At 34.8% G+C, this 27,116-nt stretch overlaps 1 protein-coding gene and 1 long non-coding RNA gene across 4 annotated transcripts in view; one reads left to right on the top strand and one right to left on the bottom strand.

Annotated features, from left to right (window-relative positions):
* Positions 1-57: 57 nt before the first annotated feature.
* The window catches only part of adora2b (adenosine A2b receptor), a 46,546-nt gene continuing 19,487 nt past the window's right edge, over positions 58-27,116 (bottom strand). For both annotated transcript variants that reach the window (XM_088088303.1, XM_088088302.1), the window contains exon 3: positions 58-6,317. In XM_088088303.1, the coding sequence (XP_087944429.1) occupies positions 5,582-6,317 (736 nt within the window). In that variant the 3' untranslated portion in view covers positions 58-5,581. The remainder of the gene's footprint in view (positions 6,318-27,116) is intronic.
* Positions 5,732-27,116, top strand: part of LOC148187198 (uncharacterized) — a 22,651-nt gene continuing 1,266 nt past the window's right edge. The window contains exons 1-5 of one of the 2 annotated variants that reach the window (XR_015778889.1): positions 5,735-6,849; positions 7,397-7,596; positions 8,027-8,132; positions 9,683-9,945; positions 10,467-10,542. This is a non-coding gene — a long non-coding RNA (uncharacterized LOC148187198). Of the gene's footprint in view, positions 6,850-7,396; positions 7,597-8,026; positions 8,984-9,682; positions 9,946-10,466; positions 10,543-27,116 lie in introns of those variants that run through there. The other variant, XR_015778890.1, reaches the window with a different exon arrangement.

Here is a 27,116-nt window from a genome sequence, read left to right on the forward strand (position 1 = left end):
GTAAATATAAAATTGTCACATGATTTGAAAATTGAGATTTTAGTAATAAAGACTGACTTGTAACAATATAAACATTGCCTTTATTAACAAAATAATTCACCATACATACAGATTGCATCATGTTAAATAGCAGTATCAGCTGTAGTCTTGTTGAGAGACAGAAAGATCGGCCTTTTTTTGGGAAAAGGTTGAGCATCAGCTTGACCACAGTGGATGTTTCTCCTGATTAGTAACAGCACTACAGCACACTGACGGATAATTCGGAATGAAAAGGCAGGAATGTTGAACTAGATCGACTCGTTATCGTCCGTTTTGACTCAAAAAATCACAGAAAAGATTAATAGCAATAGTTTGACATCAATCAACAGCTTGTAGAAAGGCGGACACCTACAGTACTTATTTTTACACATCAGTCGACAAAGACGATAACACAACGTTACAGTGCAGTTACAGTATCGATGTCTCCATTGGAATGTCCTAAAACTTTGGCACACTCCTGAATTTTAGCCCTTGAAGGTCGTCAGAGGTCGACGCACACGAGGGGAGAAAGTGACGCAACGTAAAAACACGTTTTAAACACCGACACGACACCACCGATGGAGCACATCAAACGGGAAATAGTCGAAAAATAGTCAGTGCAATGCGTTTTCATTTGTGTAGTGATGGCTCTACAGGCGAGCAAATTCACCTGCTGTTCTTTTTTTTTTTTTTTTAAACATAAATTACGATACTCCAAACAAGACTTTGCTCTGCAGATTCACCGAGACCTTTTTTTTGTGATTTATCAGCCTCTCGACTCAGTTTTAGAAGCCTGACAGGACGTGTACGATAATACTAACCCCTGCAGAAAAGAGACAAAGAGCATCAGGTGCTGTAGGACAGTGGTTCCCAACTGGTGGGTCGTGGTCCAAAAGTGGGACCACTTCGGTCTCGCGAGCATGCCAAGTTTGTATAAAACACACTTTATTTGAAGTACAGTGAATTTCCAGCACATGGCTTTTAGTGCAATTTCCTGCAGTAGAATAAAAAAAACGTTTTTTTGGCCCGTTAACATGCCAAAAAAAGCCTTTGCACTGGACTTTAGGCAATAATAAGCACTTTTTTGGTTTCAGTGTCCCTCTGAAATGTGTAAATCTAATGATAATTTCAGTTTTTACAGTTTCTGGCTGTGATAAGTAATAATAATGTTAATAGGCATGTTTTCTAAAAAAAAAAAAATTGAGAAAAAGAAAATTGCCAACAATTGTAAAAATCACCCCAGAAAATGTAAGTTTTAAGAAATGTTTTTTTAAAAATTTTTTTAAAAATTACCCAAAATTTTATAGGAAAAAAGAGCCAATATTTTTAAAAGAAAAAAAAAATCACAATTTCTTTTATTTAAAAAAAAAAAGAAAAAAGAAAACATGCCTTCCAATTCCATGGGCATGTTTTATTTTTATTTATTTATTTTTTTTAAAAAGTGCCAACTTTTTTATTTTTTCTCTAGCAGAGGTGCAGGCCAAGCCCCCAGTGTCCTCAGAAACACCCCTTATTTTAACTAATTACCCTTCATGTCTGTATGGACCTTAAACTTATGACTAAGACGAAATTTTGACCCTTTGGCCAGTTGGGAACCACCGCTTTTGGGACTCTGTGCTGCAGCTGTTTCCTCAAATATGAAGCCTTGTTTATGTGTCCGCGGGAGACCCTGAGCCTCTACAGATGGCGTGCACAGAGGCGTTTGTGCTCAAAGCAGCATAGAGTGCCCCAGTAATGAGTACTTAATAATGAGATAGCATTTCGGCAATCCTGGTTCCCTTGTTTTAATGTCAATGGGTTTTTTTTAACTTGTTTTTGGTCAGAAGCTTGAAATAAGGTCTGTGGTTAAAGAAAGCTGAAGAGAATTTCACATTTTGTTCTATAACATAAAAATATGGCTGCACCCGACTCAGAATTATGCCAGTTTGGCTGTTTATTACAACTATTCAACGGTTCGTTTGACTTTCCTGCACAGAAAAAAAAACACTGCTCGAAAAAGTTAAATTTTTACTGCAAGGCTTTAAACATCCTGCAAGTGTTGTTCATTTGTTAAAATTATCTTACTTAACAAAATGTGTAAGTATCATAAATGTTTGTTTGCCACAGATTATTTTCTGCAGTAATCCAAAATCCTATGGAAAAATCCCATAGACTTTTTTTTTTTTACAAGGGAACCAGGGCGACGTTAGCTTCTGGGTTGACAGAAAAATGTGGGACACATTATCCTCCAAAACTTGCAGGAGTGTTGACTTTAGATGTGAATGAAGATGCCAATGAAGTAGTCTAAAGGTATCGGTTCACTTTAAACACTTTAAAACCTGAGAACATTGACTTGATTTCTTTATGAAACATCCAAGAACACATTCAGTAGAAAAAAATCACCAAAAGTTAGCAAAAGATATGTAAAAAGTACAAGAAATGTACCTAAAAAATAGCAAAAAAATGTTTAACAAAGAGCTTAAAATTAATAGTATTTATTAATAATAAATACAGTTTTTTGGACATTTTTCTATATTTCTTTAATGAATATTTTTTTCCAGATCTACACATTTTTGCACAATTTGCGAAGCATTTCTTGCCAAGTTGCTCAATTTTTGCTTTTTTGCCGCAAATCATAAGAAAGCAAACTACTTTGCTCAAGGTTTGAAGTTTTAAATACTTGAGACGCCGTTGGTGCATTTTTGAATTTTTTTATACAACGCCCCAATTATTAGTAAAAATGTATTTATTTTATTCTTTTTATATTTATTTTTAATTAAATTTAATTTATTTGCTTTTACCAGTATTTGTGGCAGTCATCTCTAAAAAGCAGAGCAAGCTAAGTTTTAAGAATTTTCAGTTGCACAATTCAACACCTGATGACGTAAAGTTTGGCTCGTGCACCCTTACTTTGGGGACACTGCGGCGAACGTAAAACTCACTAGATGCTGCATACGAACCACTGAGCACAAAGAATTAAAAATTTGCCTTTTAGAGAGCATTTTATTAGTGTTACCTGCTTCACTGCTGAACATTGTGATATTTTTAGGGGTCCAACTGGACGTTTTTTGTCAACTTTGCTTTCAGTAAAGAGTGTTGGTTAAACTGAGTCCTAAATGCAACATATTTTAGAGGTTTTACCCTCAAAACTGACCTGTTTTCTTAAATATCTCAGTTCAGTGAGTGACTTCAGCAGCTTGTGGACGAACAGACGAGAGCCTCGGGCGTCCAGCTGACACTGAGGGAAGACCGAGCTGTCAGCTGGACTCGTGAGGCGAATGTCGTGATGTATGCCACTAAATGCACATGAAACACAAGCTCCGATAATGAGGGCTAATGTGAATTGCGTTGATTTGACGTATGAATTTGACATTTTCTTGTCTTCGGTGTCCTCACTTGGCTCGTTAGAAAGCAGCTGAAAATGTTCTGCTATATTTTTATAAAAAGGTAAAATTAATTTCCCACCTCCTGAGCTTTTGTGTTAAAGGGTTCGGTAGTTTTTGAACTGGATTTTATTTTTTCTGTGTTTTGGAACATTTTTTAAATTGGTTCAGTACTGAGCGAGTTCCTGCAGCGTAAATGTCCTCACACACAAGCTGACGTCACAGTGGCGACACCCATTTTATTTAATATAGTCCGTGCTGTTAACCCTTTAACACCCAGATCGGCTTCGTTTTGTCTCTGCTGCGCTCGGACGCCTTTCACAAACATTTACACCCGTGAAACCCGAGTAAATCGGTTTGATTTCTTTTCAAAAACATGGGAACAACATAATGAGCAACTTAGAAAGAAATGTCCAAATTGCAAAAATTTAGTAAAAGGTGACCAAGAAATAAACTGAAATTAGCTGTGGGGAGATTATAAGATACTATCAATAAAATAAAATAAAATATCTCGGGTAAATATAAATTAGAAGTCATTAGAAAAGTAAATCATTTGTTAATTGTAGATTTAAAATTATGTTACAGAAGAATATATATATATATATATATATATATATATATATATATATACTTTGCTTTTGTTCTTTTACTTTTCTATTCTTTCTTTTGCTTCCTTTTACTAATTTCTTTTTAATATTTTTTCGTTGTTGCTTATTTTAAGATAATTTTCTTTTAACTTGTAACTCACTTCTTGCTAATTTTTTTCTTATTTGCAGACAATTTTCTTGGAATTTTTGATTGATGTCTTTATTTCAAACGTAAAATACAACAAAAAACAGTAGTTAAAAACATATCAATAACAAAAGAGAAAGAAAAAAGATGTAATGAATTCCATCTGCAGATTACATCAGTTTAAATGTACAAAAGGGAGTAGGAAGAAGTCTAAACTTATTTAATCCTGACCCTTATTACATAATTAAATTGTTATCAGAAACGCCTCTATAGAAATGCAAGTGTTGTCATATATGTGCCAACACACACATATGTGGGACTATATCTCAGTATATTTTTACCAATAAGCTTTTATTTTTTCTTAGTTTCAGTCAATTTTTTGTGACTTTTTTACCAATTTCTTGATAATTTCTTTAGCTTATTTCCAGACAATATTCCTGTAGCTTTTGACCAATAATTTTTTAAAACTTTTTTCCCAATTTAATGCTATTTTTTTGCTCATTTTGAGACAATTTTCTTGTAGCTTTTGACCAATATGATGCTTTTTTTTGCTCATTTTCAGATAATTTTCCAGTAAACTTTTACTTATTTCTTGTTAAATTTTGAGCCATTTCTTGTTAAGTTGTTCGTTGCCTTCTTCCCGTGTTTTTGAAAGAAATCAAGCTCTGATTTCAAATTGCTCAGGTTTGAAAGGGTTAATCTAGCAGCCTCAAAAGCTCTTTTCTCTGGCTCTTCTCCACAGGGGTCACAAGATTATTTTGTGACTACGAGCTTTTTTTTTTCTCGTTTAGTGACGTCTTATTCAGTTGCTGGCATCCTTCAGTGTGCGTAAGAGTCCCTGTAATCTGCAGGATTCACGGCAGCAGCAGGACGACTCTGACGCTCAGCCGAAGCTACAGCTCAACAACATTTCTGCCATAAAAAGTTACTGAAAATCGTATTTCTGTCTGTACATGGAGCCTGTGATCGTCACCAGCGTGAATTCATATCAGCCAAAAATAACCAGTAGACTACTGCTATTGTACCTCTCTCCACAGCTACAGATCTAACCACACAGCTTTTTTTTGATCTTTACATTCTCAAAAGATTCGGTCTCGTAATAAATAAATTAATAAACACTGGCACTCAATGTTGACGTATAAAATAGCAGGGCAAAAAAAAAAAAAAAAAAAGGAGTGTTTGGAGTTGAAACCGGGTGGATTCAGAACGATAAATAACATCAGAGTTTGGATCCCGTTCACAGTCCCACAAATCCAGTTAGCTTCAACATGTTTAAAAAAAATCAGAAATCCTTCACGATACAACGTAAGACTCGCCATTCATCGTGTCACTGCTTGACCCCTGATTCATAAATAAACGTCCACATTCAAGGCGCGTTTGACATCTTCGCACATCTCCCCCCTGCTCTGTAAACATTATCGGTGAACGTTAAATTCACGGCGACGCAGACGACGCTCCCCCCGCGGTCTCTATAGCAGAGGGTCGATGGTCATGTGGATCTGGTCTCTGTTGCGTCTGCTGCCGTTGGAGCTGAGGTACAGCTCCTCCCTGCGGCACAGGAAGTGTTGGGCCAGGATCTTGCGGAAGGTGTTCCTGAAATCCTGGATGCGGTAAGCATAGATGATGGGGTTGACCGCGGAGTTGGCGTGACTCAAAATGATGGCAACGTACATGACAATCGGCGGCTTCTTCAGCTCGTTGTAAAACAGCGTGAGGCAGTTGAGGATGTGGACGGGCAGCCAGCAGACGGCGAACAGCCCCACGATGATGGAGAGGGATTTGGCGGCCCGGATCTCCTTCTGCAGCAGCCCGTGGTGGTGGCTGTCCCCGTTTCCCACGCACTTGAGCTCGATCTGCCTCAGCTGCTTCCTCGCCACGGTGAAGATCTTCAGGTAGATGCCCAGCATGATGAGCAGCGGCGGCAGCACGCAGACGAAGAAGTTGAAGTAGACCATGTAGTGCATGTCCACCACGCTCTCGAAGAAGCACTCCAGCTTGCAGCTTTGTAGTAAATCCCCTCCGTCCCGCGGCCCCTCCTCCAGGCCGGCGTCCGTAGCGTTGTCCGCCGCTGAGCTGCTGTTCCAGCTGCACCTCGACAGCTTCAGGTTCCAGCCAAAGAACGGGATGAGGCCGATGACAAAGGAGAGGATCCATAAAATGGCGATGATCTCTCTGGCGGTCTTCCCCGTCATCAGCTCCTTGTACCTGAAAGAAACACAGCAGATGTCACCGTTGTGATGTCGAAACAGGATGTAGAAAAGCTGTCCAGGATGTTGTGATTGCAACAATTAACGCAAATTCAACCAATCCGCGTGACCTTGAAATTTTGCCAAATAAAGAGCAATTTCTCCCGGAGTTCGACCCTCATTACGCGGGTTTCCGTTAACCATCGAATTGAAATTACGACTAAAAAATATGCCTAATAGAAACACATTTATTTCAGAAAAATCTCCCTTTTATCGCAATAAAACGTTTTCACGCTGCATGAGGTAGTATTTCAGGCGATTCGGAAAAGCCATATTTTGCAAAACTGTAATGGAAACACTTTTTTTTGGCTGGCTCCCTCGTGGTGCAGCAGACGCTGACTTTTGAAAAGTCGAGTGGATCGAGAGGAGTGTCAGAAAAATCAAACATCTAGAATAGTCTCAAAGAGTTAGGGTTACAAAGAAGCCTCCAAAAAGTCGAGCACCACAGACGCCAAAGGACACCGGCATGTCACGGACCTACAACCAGCTCGGTAAGTCCCCTGAAAACTGTAAATAACCACAAACTTCAGCGCATGAGCAAAACGAAACATTTTTGGGCGATTTTGAGTAATCTAATAATTTTATTATGTGAATATTTACCCATGATGATCGTTGAAGTATCATCAACCCAACAAAGCTTACTGACTGATCTATTTTTAGACTTTAAGAAATCTTAAATGTTACTAAACAAGAAGTTTTTCGACTGTCCTGAAAAGGATTTTACCCAAAATTGATGCCACAAATTTGGACTAAATAATTAAGCAGCGGAAAAGCACCTGCAGCGAAGGTTGTTTTGTTTTGCTCGTACAAAGGTCAGCTGGTGTTGGCTTTTGTTTGTGCAGTTTGTTCGTGTGGCCGCGCTGACACGACTGATTATTCTTATGAAGCTCACTTTGCACCAGGATGCACATCGGCCTAATAACGTCCGAGAGTCCTGCAGACGGCACGCGTGATCTAATGTGACGCTGAACTTCTGTGACTCTGTGCATTCAAGTGTTGAGCAGATTTTGTCTTCACAGTCTTTTCTTTGTGTTTCAGACCAAACAGCAAATGACATCAACACAAACACAGGAGCAAGCATCCAGTCTCCCGCCCACATCTACGAGACCAACGCCGAGGTCAGACCGACTGCAGCCCTGCGTGAAACAATGCAGCCCTCTCATTCATCTGGACGGAGCCGCTTCGGGGGCGCGGCAGCAGCGCCAACGCACGGCTCCGGCAAATCAAGAAGACGCAGGGTAAGAGTCTGCAGCCTCCCAGGCACAGTGCTGCTCCGAGCTGAACGCTAACGTCAGCATGTTGATTAGCAAAAACTGTTTTTGGCCAATCACAGGTCATTTTAAAAAGAGAAGACGTTCCTATTGGCTGCTCTACAAACGCAGATGCGTGTGCACGTCCCTTCAGATGCATAAAGTCTGATTCAGTGGCAGAGAAGCATTGGTGATAACTGAGCACCCAAAAACACCAAGACAGACTTAAAAACCAGATTAAAACAGAATCTGTTGATATTTTATTTTGTTTATTGTCAAAAATGTTGAAACAGTTGAGCCTTCTGCTTGCTGGAGCCAAAGGCTCGTGGCTGCAGCTTCAAGTTACGTTCATGTAATAAAATGTTAGCTGGAGACTTGAATCACGGTGTGTCCTCCGCCTCTGTCTCCGTCCCCACAGAGCGCCTTGCTGGGAGGAAAGTGGACAGCAGCTCCGGAGAAGGACGACGCTCGCTCAGCGACTGCAGCCGCCTGAATCCAGCGAGCACAAACCCCGGCTGCAGAAAGTAATTTCTTACAGTCCTCTTTACATCACAGTTACTCTGTACTGTTACCTGTTGTTATAAAAGTCAGAGTAGGTTTTTTCTTAAATTCAAGAAAAATTTAATTGTATTGTATCCAAAAAAGTGCAGTAAAAGTCACAGTATAATATGCTAAAAAACAAGCCATAAAAAACGTCATTATACTTCGTTGAAAAAATATATATAAAATAGTACGACCCAAAAAAAGTGCTGGAAAAAGTAAAAGAATAGCATGTGGAAAAAATGCCATAAAAATGTCATAGTATAATATGTCGAAAACAATGCCATAAAATAAGTCATAGCATAGTACGTCAAAAAAAGTGCCGTTAAAAAAGTCATAGCATCATACGTCAAAGAAATGCAACAAAAAAAGTCCTAGTTTACCACCAAAGAAGTGCCATAAATACGTCATAGTTTAGTGTGTCAAAAAAATGCCAGAAAAAAACTCATAGTATAGTTTTTAGAAAGTATGTCTTGGAATGAGCGGCGCCTGAGAAAACAAATGTCACAGTGTAGAATATCGAATAAAGTGCCTTAAAAAACGTCATAGTATAGCATTTTGAAAAAAGTGCCACAAAAAGTCATAGTATGCCAAAATAGTGCCGTAAAAAAGTAATTGTTTAGTATGTTGGAAAAAAAGACAAATAAAAATCTCATAGTAGAGTCTGTTAAAAAAAGTACCATAAAAAAGTCATACTGTAGTATGTCGGGAAAAAAGCAAATAAAATTGTCATAGCATAGTATGTTAAAAAAATTTAATGTCATAATTACTTTTTTAAACCTTTTATTGGCATAGTACAGTGTGTCACCAAAAAAACATCATAGTAAAGTATGTTGTCCAAAAACCATGTTAAACATCAAAGTACTAGTATCCAAAAATCAGGAAAATTTTCATGTTATATGTCGTCCAAAAATCACGAAAATATTAGAAAAATTATTTAATAAGTCAAAGTATAGCATTTCATCCAAAAATGATTTAAAAAAAATTATAGTATTATATGTCTTTTAAAAATCATGAAAAACATTGCAGTATAGTATGTCGTCCAAAAAAACATTTAAAACATCAAAGTACTCCAAACGTCATCCAAAAATCAGGAAAAACTTTAAAAAAAATTAAAAAGTGAGTGTAGTATATCTTTCAAAAATCATGAAAAATTTTAAAGTATAACATATCGTCCAAAAATCATGAAAAACTTCAAAAAAATATTTAAGAAGTCATAGCATAGAATGTCAAACAAAAATCCTGCAAAATATCATGTATGTGTAATTTGTTGTTTAAAATCATCTTAGTACAGTATGGCGTCCAAAAATCATGAAAAACATCAAAACATCATTAAAAAAGTCATAGTAAAGTATGTTGTCCAACAATCATGAAAAACTTCCAAATATAGTACAGTATATATATATATATATATATATATATAAAGTACGTCGTTGATGTTTTGTTTTTCAGTGTGTTTGTGTTGCATATTTTTTGTTTTATGTCTATATGTTAACGCTGTGTTCGAAGCAGTTTGTCTTTTTTTGTCTTTCAGTGTGACGCCTGAATTGTTGCACGAGCTTCGTGTTTATTTAAAGGGATGAATGTTGGATGTCAGACTGATAAATGATTCGCCGAGTTTCCCATAAAGCCTCAGTGAAATATGATATGAAACCACGAGCGGCAGGTGCACAGAGACTGCATGTGGAAACGCAGGCCTGACTCACACAAGCGTTGTCCTTGATGTCCCCATCATCTGAACAGCGCTCGAAGCAAAATGAGCTGTTTCCTCGAACTGATTCAGCAGGCAACCGCACGGTAATGACTCACACACACACACACACACACACACACACACACACACACACACACACACACACACTGACACACACACGCAAGCCAGTCTGAGCTGAGGGTGCCGCAAATGATCTGATCTCTACAGCTGCCGGATCAAATCATATCAGCACAACACATTAAACTTGTGCAGTAATGTTGAACTTTTGCACCTGGAATGTGCTTTAAAGTCCTCATTAAACCATTAGTTAATGATGGAATGACTATAATTAAATGCAAAATAATTAAGTTCTTGTGTATTAATCTGTCATATCATTTATAAGCCATTAGTAAATGACAAATCTGGTCAATTTAGGCAAATAAACAAACAAATGTACTGCAAAAGAGGCATCATGTTGGAGGAATGAGGGCCAGAAGACTTTCAGTCAGACTGGTTTGTTTCCTGCATGAGTCGGCGACTACTGATTGTTTTTGTGTTCATTTATTTTATTCGGTTTGTTGGATATGTAAGGGTGATTAATGCACACTTTGTCTGTAACTTTCAGCCAGATAGCTGAACAGCTGAAAGTCATATTCCAACATCGCTGGAATCCCCAAGGAGGATTTCGTGCTGATGACCAGGTAAATTATGGACATGGACATTTTTCTGACATATCATACCAATACTTTTATAAGAAATTGTAACAAAATGCTAGAGATACAATTTTGTGACAGTTTAATGACGTCATATTATATGGTGACAAATTGTGAACATTTTTTGACACGATACTGTGAGGTTGGTATTTTAACAGCATATTATATTATGACTTATTTTTGTGACACTTTTTGAAAATACTCTATAATATGATGTTTTTGTATCATTTGGTGCCCTTTTTCGTGATAGCATGACCCAAAATGCCTCATAGATGTATAAAATACCAAATGTTGTCAAAACAGACACAAAATGCCAAAAAATGGCGAAAATGTCAAAAAATGACATGCTCCAAAAACAGCTGAAAACCACATTAAACCACATAAAATAACTTCCAAAGACACGCTGTAGCAAAGAAAGTTGCAAAAGGGGCCAAAAAAAACAATAATTTAGCATATGTAAAAAATGACCGAAAAAGAAAGGCTATAGTATGGCAAAAATGTCAAAAAATGACATTTTCTAAAAACAGCTGAAAACCACATTAAACCACATACAATAGCCTGTAAAGACACGCTGTAGCAAAGAAAGTTGCAAAAAGGGACAAAAACACAATAATTTGGCATATGGAAAAAATCTAAGAAAAAAGCAAGGCTATAGTATGGCAAAATGTGAAAAAATGACATTTTCTAAAAACAGCTGAAAAACCACATTAAACCACATAAAATAGCCTGTATAGACATGCTGTAGCAAAGAAAGTTGCAAAAAAACCCCCCAAAACCAATAATTTGGCATATAGGAAAAATGACCAAAAAAGGAAGGCTATAGTATGGCAAAATGTGAAAAAATGACATTTTCTAAAAACAGCTGAAAACCACATTAAACCACATAAAATAGCCTGTATTGACACGCTGCAGCAAAGAAAGTTGCAACCCCCCCCCCCAAAAAAAAACAATAATGTGGCATGTGGAAAAAATGACCGAAAAAAGCAAGGCTATAGTATGGCAAAATGTGAAAAAATGACATTTTCTAAAAACATCTGGAAACCACATTAAACCATATAAAATAGCCTGTACAGACACGCTGTAGCAAAGAAAGTTGCAAAAAAAAACCAAAAAACAAAAATTTGGCATATGGAAAAAATGACCGAAAAAAGCAAGGCTATAGTATGGCAAAATGTGACAAAATGACATTTTCTAAAAACAGCTGAAAACCACATTAAACCACATAAAATAGCCTGTATAGACACGCTGTAGCAAAGAAAGTTGCAAAAAGGGACAAAAAACCAATAATTTGGCATATGGAAAAATGACCAAAAAAAGCAAGGCTATAGTATGGCAAAATGTGACAAAATGACATTTTCTAAAAACAGCTGAAAACCACATTAAACCACATAAAATAGCCTGTAAAGTCACGCTGTAGCAAAGAAAGTTGTAAAAACGCCCCCCCACAAAATAATTTGGCATGTGGAAAAAAAGACTGAAAAAAGCAAGGCTATAGTATGGCAAAATGTGAAAAAATGACATTTTCTAAAACCAGCTGAAAACCACATTAAACCACATAAAATAGCCTGTAAAGACACGCTGTAGCAAAGAAAGTTGCAAAAAGGGACAAAAACACAATAATTTGGCATATGGAGAAAATGACCGAAAAAAGCAAGGCTAAAGTATGGCAAAATGTGAAAAAATGACATTTTCCAAAAACAGCTGAAAACCACATTAAACCACTTAAAATAACCTGTAAAGTCACGCTGTAGCAAAGAAAGTTGCAAAAACGCCCCCCCACAAAATAATTTGGCATATGGAAAAAATGACCGAAAAAAGCAAGGCTATAGTATGGCAAAATGTGAAAAAATGACATTTTCTACAAACGGCTGAAAACCACATTAAACCACATAAAATAGCTTGAATACACACGCTGTAGCAAAGAAAGTTGCAAAAAGGGACAAAAACACAATAATTTGGCATATGGAAAAAATGACAGAAAGAAGCAATGCTATAGTATGGCAAAATGTGAAAAATGACATTTTCTAAAAACAGCTGAAAACCACATTAAACCACATAAAATAGCTTGAATACACACGCTGTAGCAAAGAAAGTTGCATAAAGGGACAAAAACACAATAATTTGGAATGTGGAAAAAAAGACCGAAAAAAGCAAGGCTATAGTATGGCAAAATGTGAAAAAATGACATTTTCTAAAAACAGCTGAAAACCACATTAAACAACATAAAACGACCTGTAAAGACACGCTGTAGCAAAGAAAGTTGCAAAAATGCCTAAAAAAACAATAATTTGGCATGTGGAAAAAATGACCGAAAAAAGCAAGGCTATAGTATGGCAAAAATGTGAAAAAATGACATTTTCTAAAAACAGCTGAAAACCACATTAAACCACATACAATAGCCTGTAAAGACACGCTGTAGCAAAGAAAGTTGGAAAATGGGACAAAAACACAATAATTTGGCATGTGGAAAAAAAGACCAAAAAAAGCAAGGCTATAGTATGGCAAAATATGAAAAAATGCCATTTTCCTAAAAACAGCTGAAAACCACATTAAACAACATAAAACGACCTGTAAAGACACGCTGTAGCAAAGAAAGTTGCAAAAACGCCCAAAAAACCAATAATTTGGCATATGGAAAAAATCAACGAAAAAAGCAAGGCTATAGTATGGCAAAATGTGAAAAAGTGACATTTTCTTAAAACAGCTGAAAACCAAATTAAAACAATTAAAATAGCCTGTAAAGAAACGCTGTAGCAAAGAAAGTTGCAAAAAGGGACAAAAACACAATAATTTGGCATGTGAAAAAAATGACAGAAAAAAGCAAGGCTATAGTATGGCAAAATGTGAAAAAATGACATTTTCTTAAAACAGCTGAAAACCACATTAAACCACATTAAATAGCTTCAATACACACGCTGTAGCAAAGAAAGTTGCAAAAAGGGACAAAAAACCAATAATTTGGCATGTGGAAAAAATCAAAGAAAAAAGCAAGGCTATAGTATGGCAAAATGTGAAAAAAATGACATTTTCTAAAAACAGCTGAAAACCATATTAAACCACATACAATAGCCTGTAAAGACACGCTGTAGCAAAAAAAGTTGCAAAAAGGGACAAAAACACAATAATTTGGCATGTGGAAAAAAAGACCGAAAAAAGCAAGGCTATAGTATGGCAAAATGTGACAAAATGACATTTTCTAAAAACAGCTGAAAACCACATTAAACCACATAAAATAGCCTGTAGAGACACGCTGTAGCAAAGAAAGTTGCAAAAAGGGACAAAAACACAATAATTCGGCATATTGAAAAAATGACCGAAAAAAGCAAGGCTATAGTATGGCAAAATGTGAAAAAATGACATTTTCTAAAAACAGCTGAAAACCACATTAAACCACATAAAATAGCCTGTAAAGACACGCTGTAGCAAAGAAAGTTGCAAAAAGGGACAAAAACACAATAATTTGGCATGTGAAAAATGACAGAAAAAAGCAAGGCTATAGTATGGCAAAATGTGAAAAAATGACATTTTCTAAAAACAGCTGAAAACCACATTAAACCACATTAAATAGCCTGTAAAGACACGCTGTAGCAAAAAAAAGTTGCAAAAAGGGACAAAAACACAATAATTTGGCATGTGGAAAAAAAGACAGAAAAAAGCAAGGCTATAGTATGGCAAAATGTGACAAAATGACATTTTCTAAAAACAGCTGAAAACCACATTAAACCACATAAAATAGCCTGTAGAGACACGCTGTGGCAAAGAAAGTTGCAAAAAGGGATAAAAACACAATAATTCGGCATATTGAAAAAATGACCGAAAAAAGCAAGGCTATAGTATGGCAAAATGTGAAAAAATGACATTTTCTAAAAACAGCTGAAAACCATATTAAACCACATACAATAGCCTGTAAAGACACGATGTAGCAAAGAAAGTTGCAAAAACGCATAAAAAAGCAATAATTTGGCATGTGGAAAAAATGACAGAAAAAAGCAAGGCTATAGTATGGCAAAACGTGACAAAATGACATTTTCTAAAAACAGCTGAAAACCACATTAAACCACATAAAATAGCCTGTAAAGACACGCTGTAGCAAAGAAAGTTGCAAAAAGGGACAAAAACACAATATTCGGCATATTGAAAAAATGACCGAAAAAAGCATGGCTATAGTATGGCAAAATGTCAAAAAATGACATTTTCTAAAAACAGCTGAAAACCACATTAAACCACATAAAATAGCCTGAATACACACGCTGTAGCAAAGACAGTTGCAAAAACGGACAAAAACACAATAATTTGGCATATGGAAAAAATGACCAAAAAAAAGCAAGGCTATAGTATGGCAAAATGTGAAAAAAATGACATTTTCTAAAAACAGCTGAAAACCATATTAAACCACATACAATAGCCTGTAAAGAAACGCTGTAGCAAAGAAAGTTGCAAAAAGGGACAAAAACACAATAATTTGGCATGTGAAAAAATGACAGAAAAAAGCAAGGCTATAGTATGGCAAAATTTGACAAAATGACATTTTCTAAAAACAGCTGAAAACCACATTAAACCACATTAAATAGCTTGAATACACACGCTGTAGCAAAGAAAGTTGCAAAAAGGGACAAAAAACCAATAATTTGGCATATGGAAAAAATCAAAGAAAAAAGCAAGGCTATAGTATGGCAAAATGTGAAAAAATGACATTTTCTAAAAACAGCTGAAAACCATATTAAACCACATACAATAGCCTGTAAAGACACGCTGTAGCAAAAAAAGTTGCAAAAAGGGACAAAAACACAATAATTTGGCATGTGGAAAAAAAGACAGAAAAAAGCAAGGCTATAGTATGGCAAAACTGTCAAAAAATGACATTTTCTAAAAACAGCTGAAAACCACATTAAACCACATAAAATAGCCTGTAAAAACACGCTGTAGCAAAGAAAGTTGCAAAAACGCCCAAAAAACCAATAATTCGGCATATGGAAAAAATGACCGAAAAAAGCAAGGCTATAGTATGGCAAAATGTGAAAAAATGACATTTTCTAAAAACAGCTGAAAACCACATTAAACCACATAAAATAGCCTGTATAGACATGCTATAGCAAAGAAAGTTGCAAAAAGGGACAAAAACACAATAATTTGGCATGTGAAAAAAATGACCGAAAAAAGCAAGGCTATAGTATGGCAAAATGTCAAAAAATGACATTTTCTAAAAACAGCTGAAAACCACATTAAACCACATAAAATAGCCTGAATACACACGCTGTAGCAAAGAAAGTTGCAAAAAGGGACAAAAACACAATAATTTGGCATATGGAAAAAATCAAAGAAAAAAGCAAGGCTATAGTATGGCAAAATGTGAAAAAAATGACATTTTCTAAAAACAGCTGAAAACCACATTAAACCACATACAATAGCCTGTAAAGACACGCTGTAGCAAAAAAAGTTGCAAAAAGGGACAAAAACACAATAATTTGGCATGTGGAAAAAATGACAGAAAAAAGCAAGGCTATAGTATGGCAAAATGTGAAAAAATGACATTTTCTAAAAACAGCTGAAAACCACATTAAACCACATAAAATAGCCTGAATACAAACGCTGTAGCAAAGAAAGTTGCAAAAAGGGACAAAAACACAATAATTTGGCATGTGGAAAAAATGACAGAAAAAAGCAAGGCTATAGTATGGCAAAATGTGAAAAAATGACATTTTCTAAAAACAGCTGAAAACCACATTAAACCACATAAAATAGCCTGTATAGACATGCTATAGCAAAGAAAGTTGCAAAAAGGGACAAAAACACAATAATTTGGCATGTGAAAAAAATGACCGAAAAAAGCAAGGCTATAGTATGGCAAAATGTCAAAAAATGACATTTTCTAAAAACAGCTGAAAACCACATTAAACCACATAAAATAGCCTGAATACACACGCTGTAGCAAAGAAAGTTGCAAAAAGGGACAAAAACACAATAATTTGGCATATGGAAAAAATCAAAGAAAAAAGCAAGGCTATAGTATGGCAAAATGTGAAAAAAATGACATTTTCTAAAAACAGCTGAAAACCACATTAAACCACATACAATAGCCTGTAAAGACACGCTGTAGCAAAAAAAGTTGCAAAAAGGGACAAAAACACAATAATTTGGCATGTGGAAAAAATGACAGAAAAAAGCAAGGCTATAGTATGGCAAAATGTCAAAAAATGACATTTTCTAAAAACAGCTGAAAACCACATTAAACCACATTGAATAGCTTGAATACACACGCTGTAGCAAAGAAAGTTGCAAAAAGGGACAAAAAACCAATAATTTGGCATATGGAAAAAATCAAAGAAAAAAGCAAGGCTATAGTATGGCAAAATGTGAAAAAATGACATTTTCTAAAAACAGCTGAAAACCACATTAAACCACATAAAATAAACCTGTGAAGACACGCTGTAGCAAAGAAAGTTGCAAAAAGGGACAAAAACACAATAATTTGGCATGTGGAAAAAATGACCGAAAAAAGCAAGGCTATAGTATGGCAAAATGTGAAAAAATGACATTTTCTAAAAACAGCTGAAAACCACATTAAACCACATAAAATAGCCTGTAAAGAAACGCTGTAGCAAAGAAAGTTGCAAAAAGGGACAAAAACACAATAATTTGGCATGTGAAAAAAATGACAGAAAAAAGCAAGGCTATAGTATGGCAAAATGTGAAAAAATGACATTTTCTAAAAACAGCTGAAAACCACATTAAACCACATTGAATAGCTTGAATACACACGCTGTAGCAAAGAAAGTTGCAAAAAGGGACAAAAAACCAATAATTTGGCATATGGAAAAAATCTAAGAAAAAAGCAAGGCTATAGTATGGCAAAATGTGAAAAAATGACATTTTCTAAAAACAGCTGAAAACCATATTAAACCACATACAATAGCCTGTAAAGACACGATGTAGCAAAGAAAGTTGCAAAAACGCCTAAAAAAGCAATAATTTGGCATGTGGAAAAAATGACCGAAAAAAGCAAGGCTATAGTATGGCAAAACGTGACAAAATGACATTTTCTAAAAACAGCTGAAAACCACATTAAACCACATAAAATAGCCTGTAAAGACACGCTGTAGCAAAGAAAGTTGCAAAAAGGGACAAAAACACAATATTCGGCATATTGAAAAAATGACCGAAAAAAGCAAGGCTATAGTATGGCAAAATGTCAAAAAATGACATTTTCTAAAAACAGCTGAAAACCACATTAAACCACATAAAATAGCCTGAATACAAACGCTGTAGCAAAGAAAGTTGCAAAAAGGGACAAAAACACAATAATTTGGCATATGGAAAAAATGACCAAAAAAAGCAAGGCTATAGTATGGCAAAATGTCAAAAATGACATTTTCTAAAACAGCTGAAAACCACATTAAACCACATAAAATAGCCTGTAAAGAAACGCTGTAGCAAAGAAAGTTGCAAAAAGGGACAAAAACACAATAATTCGGCATATGGAAAAAAAGACCGAAAAAAGCAAGGCTATAGTATGGCAAAAATGTCAAAAAATGACATTTTCTAAAAACAGCTGAAAACCACATTAAACCACATAAAATAGCCTGTAAAGACACGCTGTAGCAAAGAAAGTTGCAAAAACGCCCAAAAAACCAATAATTTGGCATATGGAAAAAATGACCGAAAAAAGCAAGGCTATAGTATGGCAAAATGTGACAAAATGACATTTTCTTAAAACAGCTGAAAACCACATTAAACCACATAAAATAACCTGTAAAGACACGCTGTAGTAAAGAAAGTTGCAAAAAGGGACAAAAACACAATAATTCGGCATATGGAAAAAATGACCGAAAAAAGCAAGGCTATAGTATGGCAAAATGTGAAAAAATGACATTTTCTAAAAACAGCTGAAAACCACATTAAACCACATAAAATAGCCTGTAAAGAAACGCTGTAGCAAAGAAAGTTGCAAAAAGGGACAAAAACACAATAATTTGGCATGTGAAAAAAATGACCGAAAAAAGCAAGGCTATAGTATGGCAAAATGTGAAAAAATGACATTTTCTAAAAACAGCTGAAAACCATATTAAACCACATTAAATAGCTTGAATACACACGCTGTAGCAAAGAAAGTTGCAAAAAGGGACAAAAAACCAATAATTTGGCATATGGAAAAAATCTAAGAAAAAAGCAAGGCTATAGTATGGCAAAATGTGAAAAAATGACATTTTCTAAAAACAGCTGAAAACCACATTAAACCACATAAAATAAGCCTGTGAAGACACGCTGTAGCAAAGAAAGTTGCAAAAAGGGACAAAAACACAATAATTTGGCATGTGGAAAAAAAGACCGAAAAAAGCAAGGCTATAGTATGGCAAAATGTGACAAAATGACATTTTCTAAAAACAGCTGAAAACCACATTAAACCACATAAAATAGCCTGTAAAGAAACGCTGTAGCAAAGAAAGTTGCAAAAAGGGACAAAAACACAATAATTTGGCACATGGAGAAAATGACCGAAAAAAGCAAGGCTATAGTATGGCAAAATGTGAAAAAATGACATTTTCTAAAAACAGCTGAAATCCATATTAAACCACATACAATAGCCTGTAAAGACACGCTGTAGCAAAAAAAGTTGCAAAAAGGGACAAAAACACAATAATTTGGCATGTGGAAAAAATGACAGAAAAAAAGCAAGGCTATAGTATGGCAAAATGTGAAAAAATGACATTTTCTAAAAACAGCTGAAAACCACATTAAACCACATAAAATAGCCTGTAAAGAAACGCTGTAGCAAAGAAAGTTGCAAAAAGGGACAAAAACACAATAATTCGGCATATGGAAAAAAAGACCGAAAAAAGCAAGGCTATAGTATGGCAAAAATGTCAAAAAATGACATTTTCTAAAAACAGCTGAAAACCACATTAAACCACATAAAATAGCCTGTAAAGACACGCTGTAGCAAAGAAAGTTGCAAAACGACAAAAACCAATAATTTGGCATATGGAAAAAGGACCGAAAAAAGCAAGGCTATAGTATGGCAAAATGTGAAAAAATGACATTTTCTAAAAACAGCTGAAAACCACATTAAACCACATAAAATAACCTGTAAAGACACGCTGTAGTAAAGAAAGTTGCAAAAAGGGACAAAAACACAATAATTCGGCATATGGAAAAAATGACCGAAAAAAGCAAGGCTATAGTATGGCAAAATGTGACAAAATGACATTTTCTAAAAACAGCTGAAAACCATATTAAACCACATACAATAGCCTGTAAAGACACGCTGTAGCAAAGAAAGTTGCAAAAAGGGACAAAAACACAATAATTTGGCATGTGAAAAAAATGACCGAAAAAAGCAAGGCTATAGTATGGCAAAATGTGAAAAAATGACATTTTCTAAAAACAGCTGAAAACCACATTAAACCACATAAAATAGCCTGTAAAGACACGCTGTAGCAAAGAAAGTTGCAAAAAGGGACAAAAACACAATATTCGGCATATTGAAAAAATGACCGAAAAAAGCAAGGCTATAGTATGGCAAAATGTCAAAAAATGACATTTTCTAAAAACAGCTGAAAACCACATTAAACCACATAAAATAGCCTGAATACAAACGCTGTAGCAAAGAAAGTTGCAAAAAGGGACAAAAACACAATAATTTGGCATGTGGAAAAAATGACCAAAAAAAGCAAGGCTATAGTATGGCAAAATGTGAAAAAATGACATTTTCTAAAAACAGCTGAAAACCACATTAAACCACATAAAATAGCCTGTAAAGAAACGCTGTAGCAAAGAAAGTTGCAAAAAGGGACAAAAACACAATAATTCGGCATATGGAAAAAAAGACCGAAAAAAGCAAGGCTATAGTATGGCAAAAATGTCAAAAAATGACATTTTCTAAAAACAGCTGAAAACCACATTAAACCACATAAAATAGCCTGTAAAGACACGCTGTAGCAAAGAAAGTTGCAAAAACGCCCAAAAAACCAATAATTTGGCATATGGAAAAAATGACCGAAAAAAGCAAGGCTATAGTATGGCAAAATGTGACAAAATGACATTTTCTTAAAACAGCTGAAAACCACATTAAACCACATAAAATAACCTGTAAAGACACGCTGTAGTAAAGAAAGTTGCAAAAGGGACAAAAACACAATAATTCGGCATATGGAAAAAATGACCGAAAAAAGCAAGGCTATAGTATGGCAAAATGTGAAAAAATGACATTTTCTAAAAACAGCTGAAAACCAAATTAAACCACATAAAATAGCCTGTAAAGAAACGCTGTAGCAAAGAAAGTTGCAAAAAGGGACAAAAACACAATAATTTGGCATGTGAAAAAAATGACCGAAAAAAGCAAGGCTATAGTATGGCAAAATGTGAAAAAATGACATTTTCTAAAAACAGCTGAAAACCATATTAAACCACATTAAATAGCTTGAATACACACGCTGTAGCAAAGAAAGTTGCAAAAAGGGACAAAAAACCAATAATTTGGCATATGGAAAAAATCTAAGAAAAAAGCAAGGCTATAGTATGGCAAAATGTGAAAAAATGACATTTTCTAAAAACAGCTGAAAACCACATTAAACCACATAAAATAAGCCTGTGAAGACACGCTGTAGCAAAGAAAGTTGCAAAAAGGGACAAAAACACAATAATTTGGCATGTGGAAAAAAAATGACCTAAAAAGCAAAGGCTATAGTATGGCAAAATGTGACAAAATGACATTTTCTAAAAACAGCTGAAAACCACATTAAACCACATAAAATAGCCTGTAAAGAAACGCTGTAGCAAAGAAAGTTGCAAAAAGGGACAAAAACACAATAATTTGGCACATGGAGAAAATGACCGAAAAAAGCAAGGCTATAGTATGGCAAAATGTGAAAAAATGACATTTTCTAAAAACAGCTGAAATCCATATTAAACCACATACAATAGCCTGTAAAGACACGCTGTAGCAAAAAAAGTTGCAAAAAGGGACAAAAACACAATAATTTGGCATGTGGAAAAAATGACAGAAAAAAAGCAAGGCTATAGTATGGCAAAATGTGAAAAAATGACATTTTCTAAAAACAGCTGAAAACCACATTAAACCACATAAAATAGCCTGTAAAGAAACGCTGTAGCAAAGAAAGTTGCAAAAAGGGACAAAAACACAATAATTCGGCATATGGAAAAAAAGACCGAAAAAAGCAAGGCTATAGTATGGCAAAAATGTCAAAAAATGACATTTTCTAAAAACAGCTGAAAACCACATTAAACCACATAAAATAGCCTGTAAAGACACGCTGTAGCAAAGAAAGTTGCAAAAACGCCCAAAAAACCAATAATTTGGCATATGGAAAAAATGACCGAAAAAAGCAAGGCTATAGTATGGCAAAATGTGACAAAATGACATTTTCTAAAAACAGCTGAAAACCACATTAAACCACATAAAATAACCTGTAAAGACACGCTGTAGCAAAGAAAGTTGCAAAAAGGGACAAAAACACAATAATTTGGCATATGGAAAAAATGACCGAAAAAAGCAAGGCTATAGTATGGCAAAATGTGAAAAAATGACATTTTCTAAAAACAGCTGAAAACCAAATTAAACCACATAAAATAGCCTGTAAAGAAACGCTGTAGCAAAGAAAGTTGCAAAAAGGGACAAAAACACAATAATTTGGCATGTGAAAAAAATGACCGAAAAAAGCAAGGCTATAGTATGGCAAAATGTGAAAAAATGACATTTTCTAAAAACAGCTGAAAACCACATTAAACCACATTAAATAGCTTGAATACACACGCTGTAGCAAAGAAAGTTGCAAAAAGGGACAAAAAACCAATAATTTGGCATATGGAAAAAATCTAAGAAAAAAGCAAGGCTATAGTATGGCAAAATGTGACAAAATGACATTTTCTAAAAACAGCTGAAAACCACATTAAACCACATAAAATAAGCCTGTGAAGACACGCTGTAGCAAAGAAAGTTGCAAAAAGGGACAAAAACACAATAATTTGGCATGTGGAAAAAAAGACCGAAAAAAGCAAGGCTATAGTATGGCAAAATGTGACAAAATGACATTTTCTAAAAACAGCTGAAAACCACATTAAACCACATAAAATAGCCTGTAAAGAAACGCTGTAGCAAAGAAAGTTGCAAAAAGGGACAAAAACACAATAATTTGGCACATGGAGAAAATGACCGAAAAAAGCAAGGCTATAGTATGGCAAAATGTGAAAAAATGACATTTTCTAAAAACAGCTGAAAACCAAATTAAACCACATAAAATAGCTTGAATACACACGCTGTAGCAAAGAAAGTTGCAAAAAGGGACAAAAACACAATAATTCGGCATATTGAAAAAATGACCGAAAAAAGCAAGGCTATAGTATGGCAAAATGTGAAAAAATGACATTTTCTAAAAACAGCTGAAAACCACATTAAACCACATAAAATAGCCTGTAAAGAAACGCTGTAGCAAAGAAAGTTGCAAAAAGGGACAAAAACACAATAATTTGGCACATGGAGAAAATGACCGAAAAAAGCAAGGCTATAGTATGGCAAAATGTGAAAAAATGACATTTTCTAAAAACAGCTGAAAACCAAATTAAACCACATAAAATAGCTTGAATACACACGCTGTAGCAAAGAAAGTTGCAAAAAGGGACAAAAACACAATAATTCGGCATATTGAAAAAATGACCGAAAAAAGCAAGGCTATAGTATGGCAAAATGTGAAAAAATGACATTTTCTAAAAACAGCTGAAAACCACATTAAACCACATAAAATAGCCTGTAAAGAAACGCTGTAGCAAAGAAAGTTGCAAAAAGGGACAAAAACACAATAATTTGGCACATGGAGAAAATGACCGAAAAAAGCAAGGCTATAGTATGGCAAAATGTGAAAAAATGACATTTTCTAAAAACAGCTGAAAACCACATTAAACCACATAAAATAAACCTGTGAAGACACGCTGTAGCAAAGAAAGTTGCAAAAAGGGACAAAAACACAATAATTTGGCATGTGGAAAAAATGACCGAAAAAAGCAAGGCTATAGTATGGCAAAATGTGAAAAAATGACATTTTCTAAAAACAGCTGAAAACCACATTAAACCACATAAAATAGCCTGTAAAGAAACGCTGTAGCAAAGAAAGTTGCAAAAAGGGACAAAAACACAATAATTTGGCACATGGAGAAAATGACCGAAAAAAGCAAGGCTATAGTATGGCAAAATGTGAAAAAATGACATTTTCTAAAAACAGCTGAAAACCACATTAAACCACATTAAATAGCTTGAATACACACGCTGTAGCAAAGAAAGTTGCAAAAAGGGACAAAAAACCAATAATTTGGCATATGGAAAAAATCTAAGAAAAAAGCAAGGCTATAGTATGGCAAAATGTGAAAAAATGACATTTTCTAAAAACAGCTGAAAACCATATTAAACCACATACAATAGCCTGTAAAGACACGATGTAGCAAAGAAAGTTGCAAAAACGCCTAAAAAAGCAATAATTTGGCATGTGGAAAAAATGACCGAAAAAAGCAAGGCTATAGTATGGCAAAACGTGACAAAATGACATTTTCTAAAAACAGCTGAAAACCACATTAAACCACATAAAATAGCCTGTAAAGACACGCTGTAGCAAAGAAAGTTGCAAAAAGGGACAAAAACACAATATTCGGCATATTGAAAAAATGACCGAAAAAAGCAAGGCTATAGTATGGCAAAATGTCAAAAAATGACATTTTCTAAAAACAGCTGAAAACCACATTAAACCACATAAAATAGCCTGAATACAAACGCTGTAGCAAAGAAAGTTGCAAAAAGGGACAAAAAACACAATAATTTGGCATATGGAAAAAATGACCAAAAAAAGCAAGGCTATAGTATGGCAAAATGTGAAAAAATGACATTTTCTAAAAACAGCTGAAAACCACATTAAACCACATAAAATAGCCTGTAAAGAAACGCTGTAGCAAAGAAAGTTGCAAAAGGGACAAAAACACAATAATTGGCATATGGAAAAAGACCGAAAAAAGCAAGGCTATAGTATGGCAAAATGTCAAAAATGACATTTTCTAAAAACAGCTGAAAACCACATTAAACCACATAAAATAGCCTGTAAAGACACGCTGTAGCAAAGAAAGTTGCAAAAACGCCCAAAAAACCAATAATTTGGCATATGGAAAAAATGACCGAAAAAAGCAAGGCTATAGTATGGCAAAATGTGAAAAAATGACATTTTCTAAAAACAGCTGAAAACCACATTAAACCACATAAAATAAGCCTGTGAAGACACGCTGTAGCAAAGAAAGTTGCAAAAAGGGACAAAAACACAATAATTTGGCATGTGGAAAAAAAGACCGAAAAAAGCAAGGCTATAGTATGGCAAAATGTGACAAAATGACATTTTCTAAAAACAGCTGAAAACCACATTAAACCACATAAAATAGCCTGTAAAGAAACGCTGTAGCAAAGAAAGTTGCAAAAAGGGACAAAAACACAATAATTCGGCATATGGAAAAAAAGACAGAAAAAAGCAAGGCTATAGTATGGCAAAACTGTCAAAAAATGACATTTTCTAAAAACAGCTGAAAACCATATTAAACCACATAAAATAGCCTGAATACACACGCTGTAGCAAAGAAAGTTGCAAAAGGGACAAAAACACAATAATTTGGCATATGGAAAAAATCTAAGAAAAAAGCAAGGCTATAGTATGGCAAAATGTGACAAAATGACATTTTCTAAAAACAGCTGAAAACCACATTAAACCACATAAAATAAGCCTGTGAAGACACGCTGTAGCAAAGAAAGTTGCAAAAAGGGACAAAAACACAATAATTTGGCATGTGGAAAAAAAGACCGAAAAAAGCAAGGCTATAGTATGGCAAAATGTGAAAAAATGACATTTTCTAAAAACAGCTGAAAACCACATTAAACCACATAAAATAGCCTGTAAAGAAACGCTGTAGCAAAGAAAGTTGCAAAAGGGACAAAAACACAATAATTTGGCACATGGAGAAAATGACCGAAAAAAGCAAGGCTATAGTATGGCAAAATGTGAAAAAATGACATTTTCTAAAAACAGCTGAAAACCACATTAAACCACATAAAATAGCCTGTAAAGACACGCTGTAGCAAAGAAAGTTGCAAAAAGGGACAAAAACACAATAATTTGGCATGTGAAAAATGACCAAAAAAAGCAAGGCTATAGTATGGCAAAATGTGAAAAATGACATTTTCTAAAACAGCTGAAAACCACATTAAACCACATAAAATAACCTGTAAAGACACGCTGTAGTAAAGAAAGTTGCAAAAAGGGACAAAAACACAATAATTCGGCATATGGAAAAAATGACCGAAAAAAGCAAGGCTATAGTATGGCAAAATGTGAAAAAATGACATTTTCTAAAAACAGCTGAAAACCACATTAAACCACATAAAATAGCCTGTAAAGACACGCTGTAGCAAAGAAAGTTGCAAAAACGCCCAAAAAACCAATAATTTGGCATATGGAAAAAATGACCGAAAAAAGCAAGGCTATAGTATGGCAAAATGTGACAAAATGACATTTTCTAAAAACAGCTGAAAACCACATTAAACCACATAAAATAACCTGTAAAGACACGCTGTAGCAAAGAAAGTCGCAAAAGGGACAAAACACAATAATTTGGCATATGGAAAAATGACCGAAAAAAGCAAGGCTATAGTATGGCAAAATGTGAAAAAAATGACATTTTCTAAAAACAGCTGAAAACCACATTAAACCACATACAATAGCCTGTAAAGACACGCTGTAGCAAAAAAAGTTGCAAAAAGGGACAAAAACACAATAATTTGGCATGTGGAAAAAATGACCGAAAAAAGCAAGGCTATAGTATGGCAAAATGTGAAAAAATGACATTTTCTAAAAACAGCTGAAAACCAAATTAAACCACATAAAATAGCTTGAATACACACGCTGTAGCAAAGAAAGTTGCAAAAAGGGACAAAAACACAATAATTCGGCATATTGAAAAAATGACCGAAAAAAGCAAGGCTATAGTATGGCAAAATGTGAAAAAATGACATTTTCTAAAAACAGCTGAAAACCACATTAAACCACATAAAATAGCCTGTAAAGAAACGCTGTAGCAAAGAAAGTTGCAAAAAGGGACAAAAACACAATAATTTGGCACATGGAGAAAATGACCGAAAAAAGCAAGGCTATAGTATGGCAAAATGTGAAAAAATGACATTTTCTAAAAACAGCTGAAAACCACATTAAACCACATAAAATAAGCCTGTAAAGAAACGCTGTAGCAAAGAAAGTTGCAAAAAGGGACAAAAACACAATAATTTGGCATGTGGAAAAATGACCGAAAAAAGCAAGGCTATAGTATGGCAAAATGTGAAAAATGACATTTTCTAAAACAGCTGAAAACCACATTAAACCACATAAAATAGCCTGAATACACACGCTGTAGCAAAAGAAAGTTGCAAAAAGGGACAAAACACAAAAATTTGGCACATGGAGAAAATGACCGAAAAAAGCAAGGCTATAGTATGGCAAAATGTGAAAAAATGACATTTTCTAAAAACAGCT

The sequence above is a fragment of the Plectropomus leopardus genome, chromosome 15 (genome assembly GCF_026936395.1).
Source record: "Plectropomus leopardus strain MGB_pleo_1.0 chromosome 15, ASM2693639v1, whole genome shotgun sequence".
Lineage (NCBI taxonomy): Eukaryota > Metazoa > Chordata > Actinopteri > Perciformes > Serranidae > Plectropomus > Plectropomus leopardus.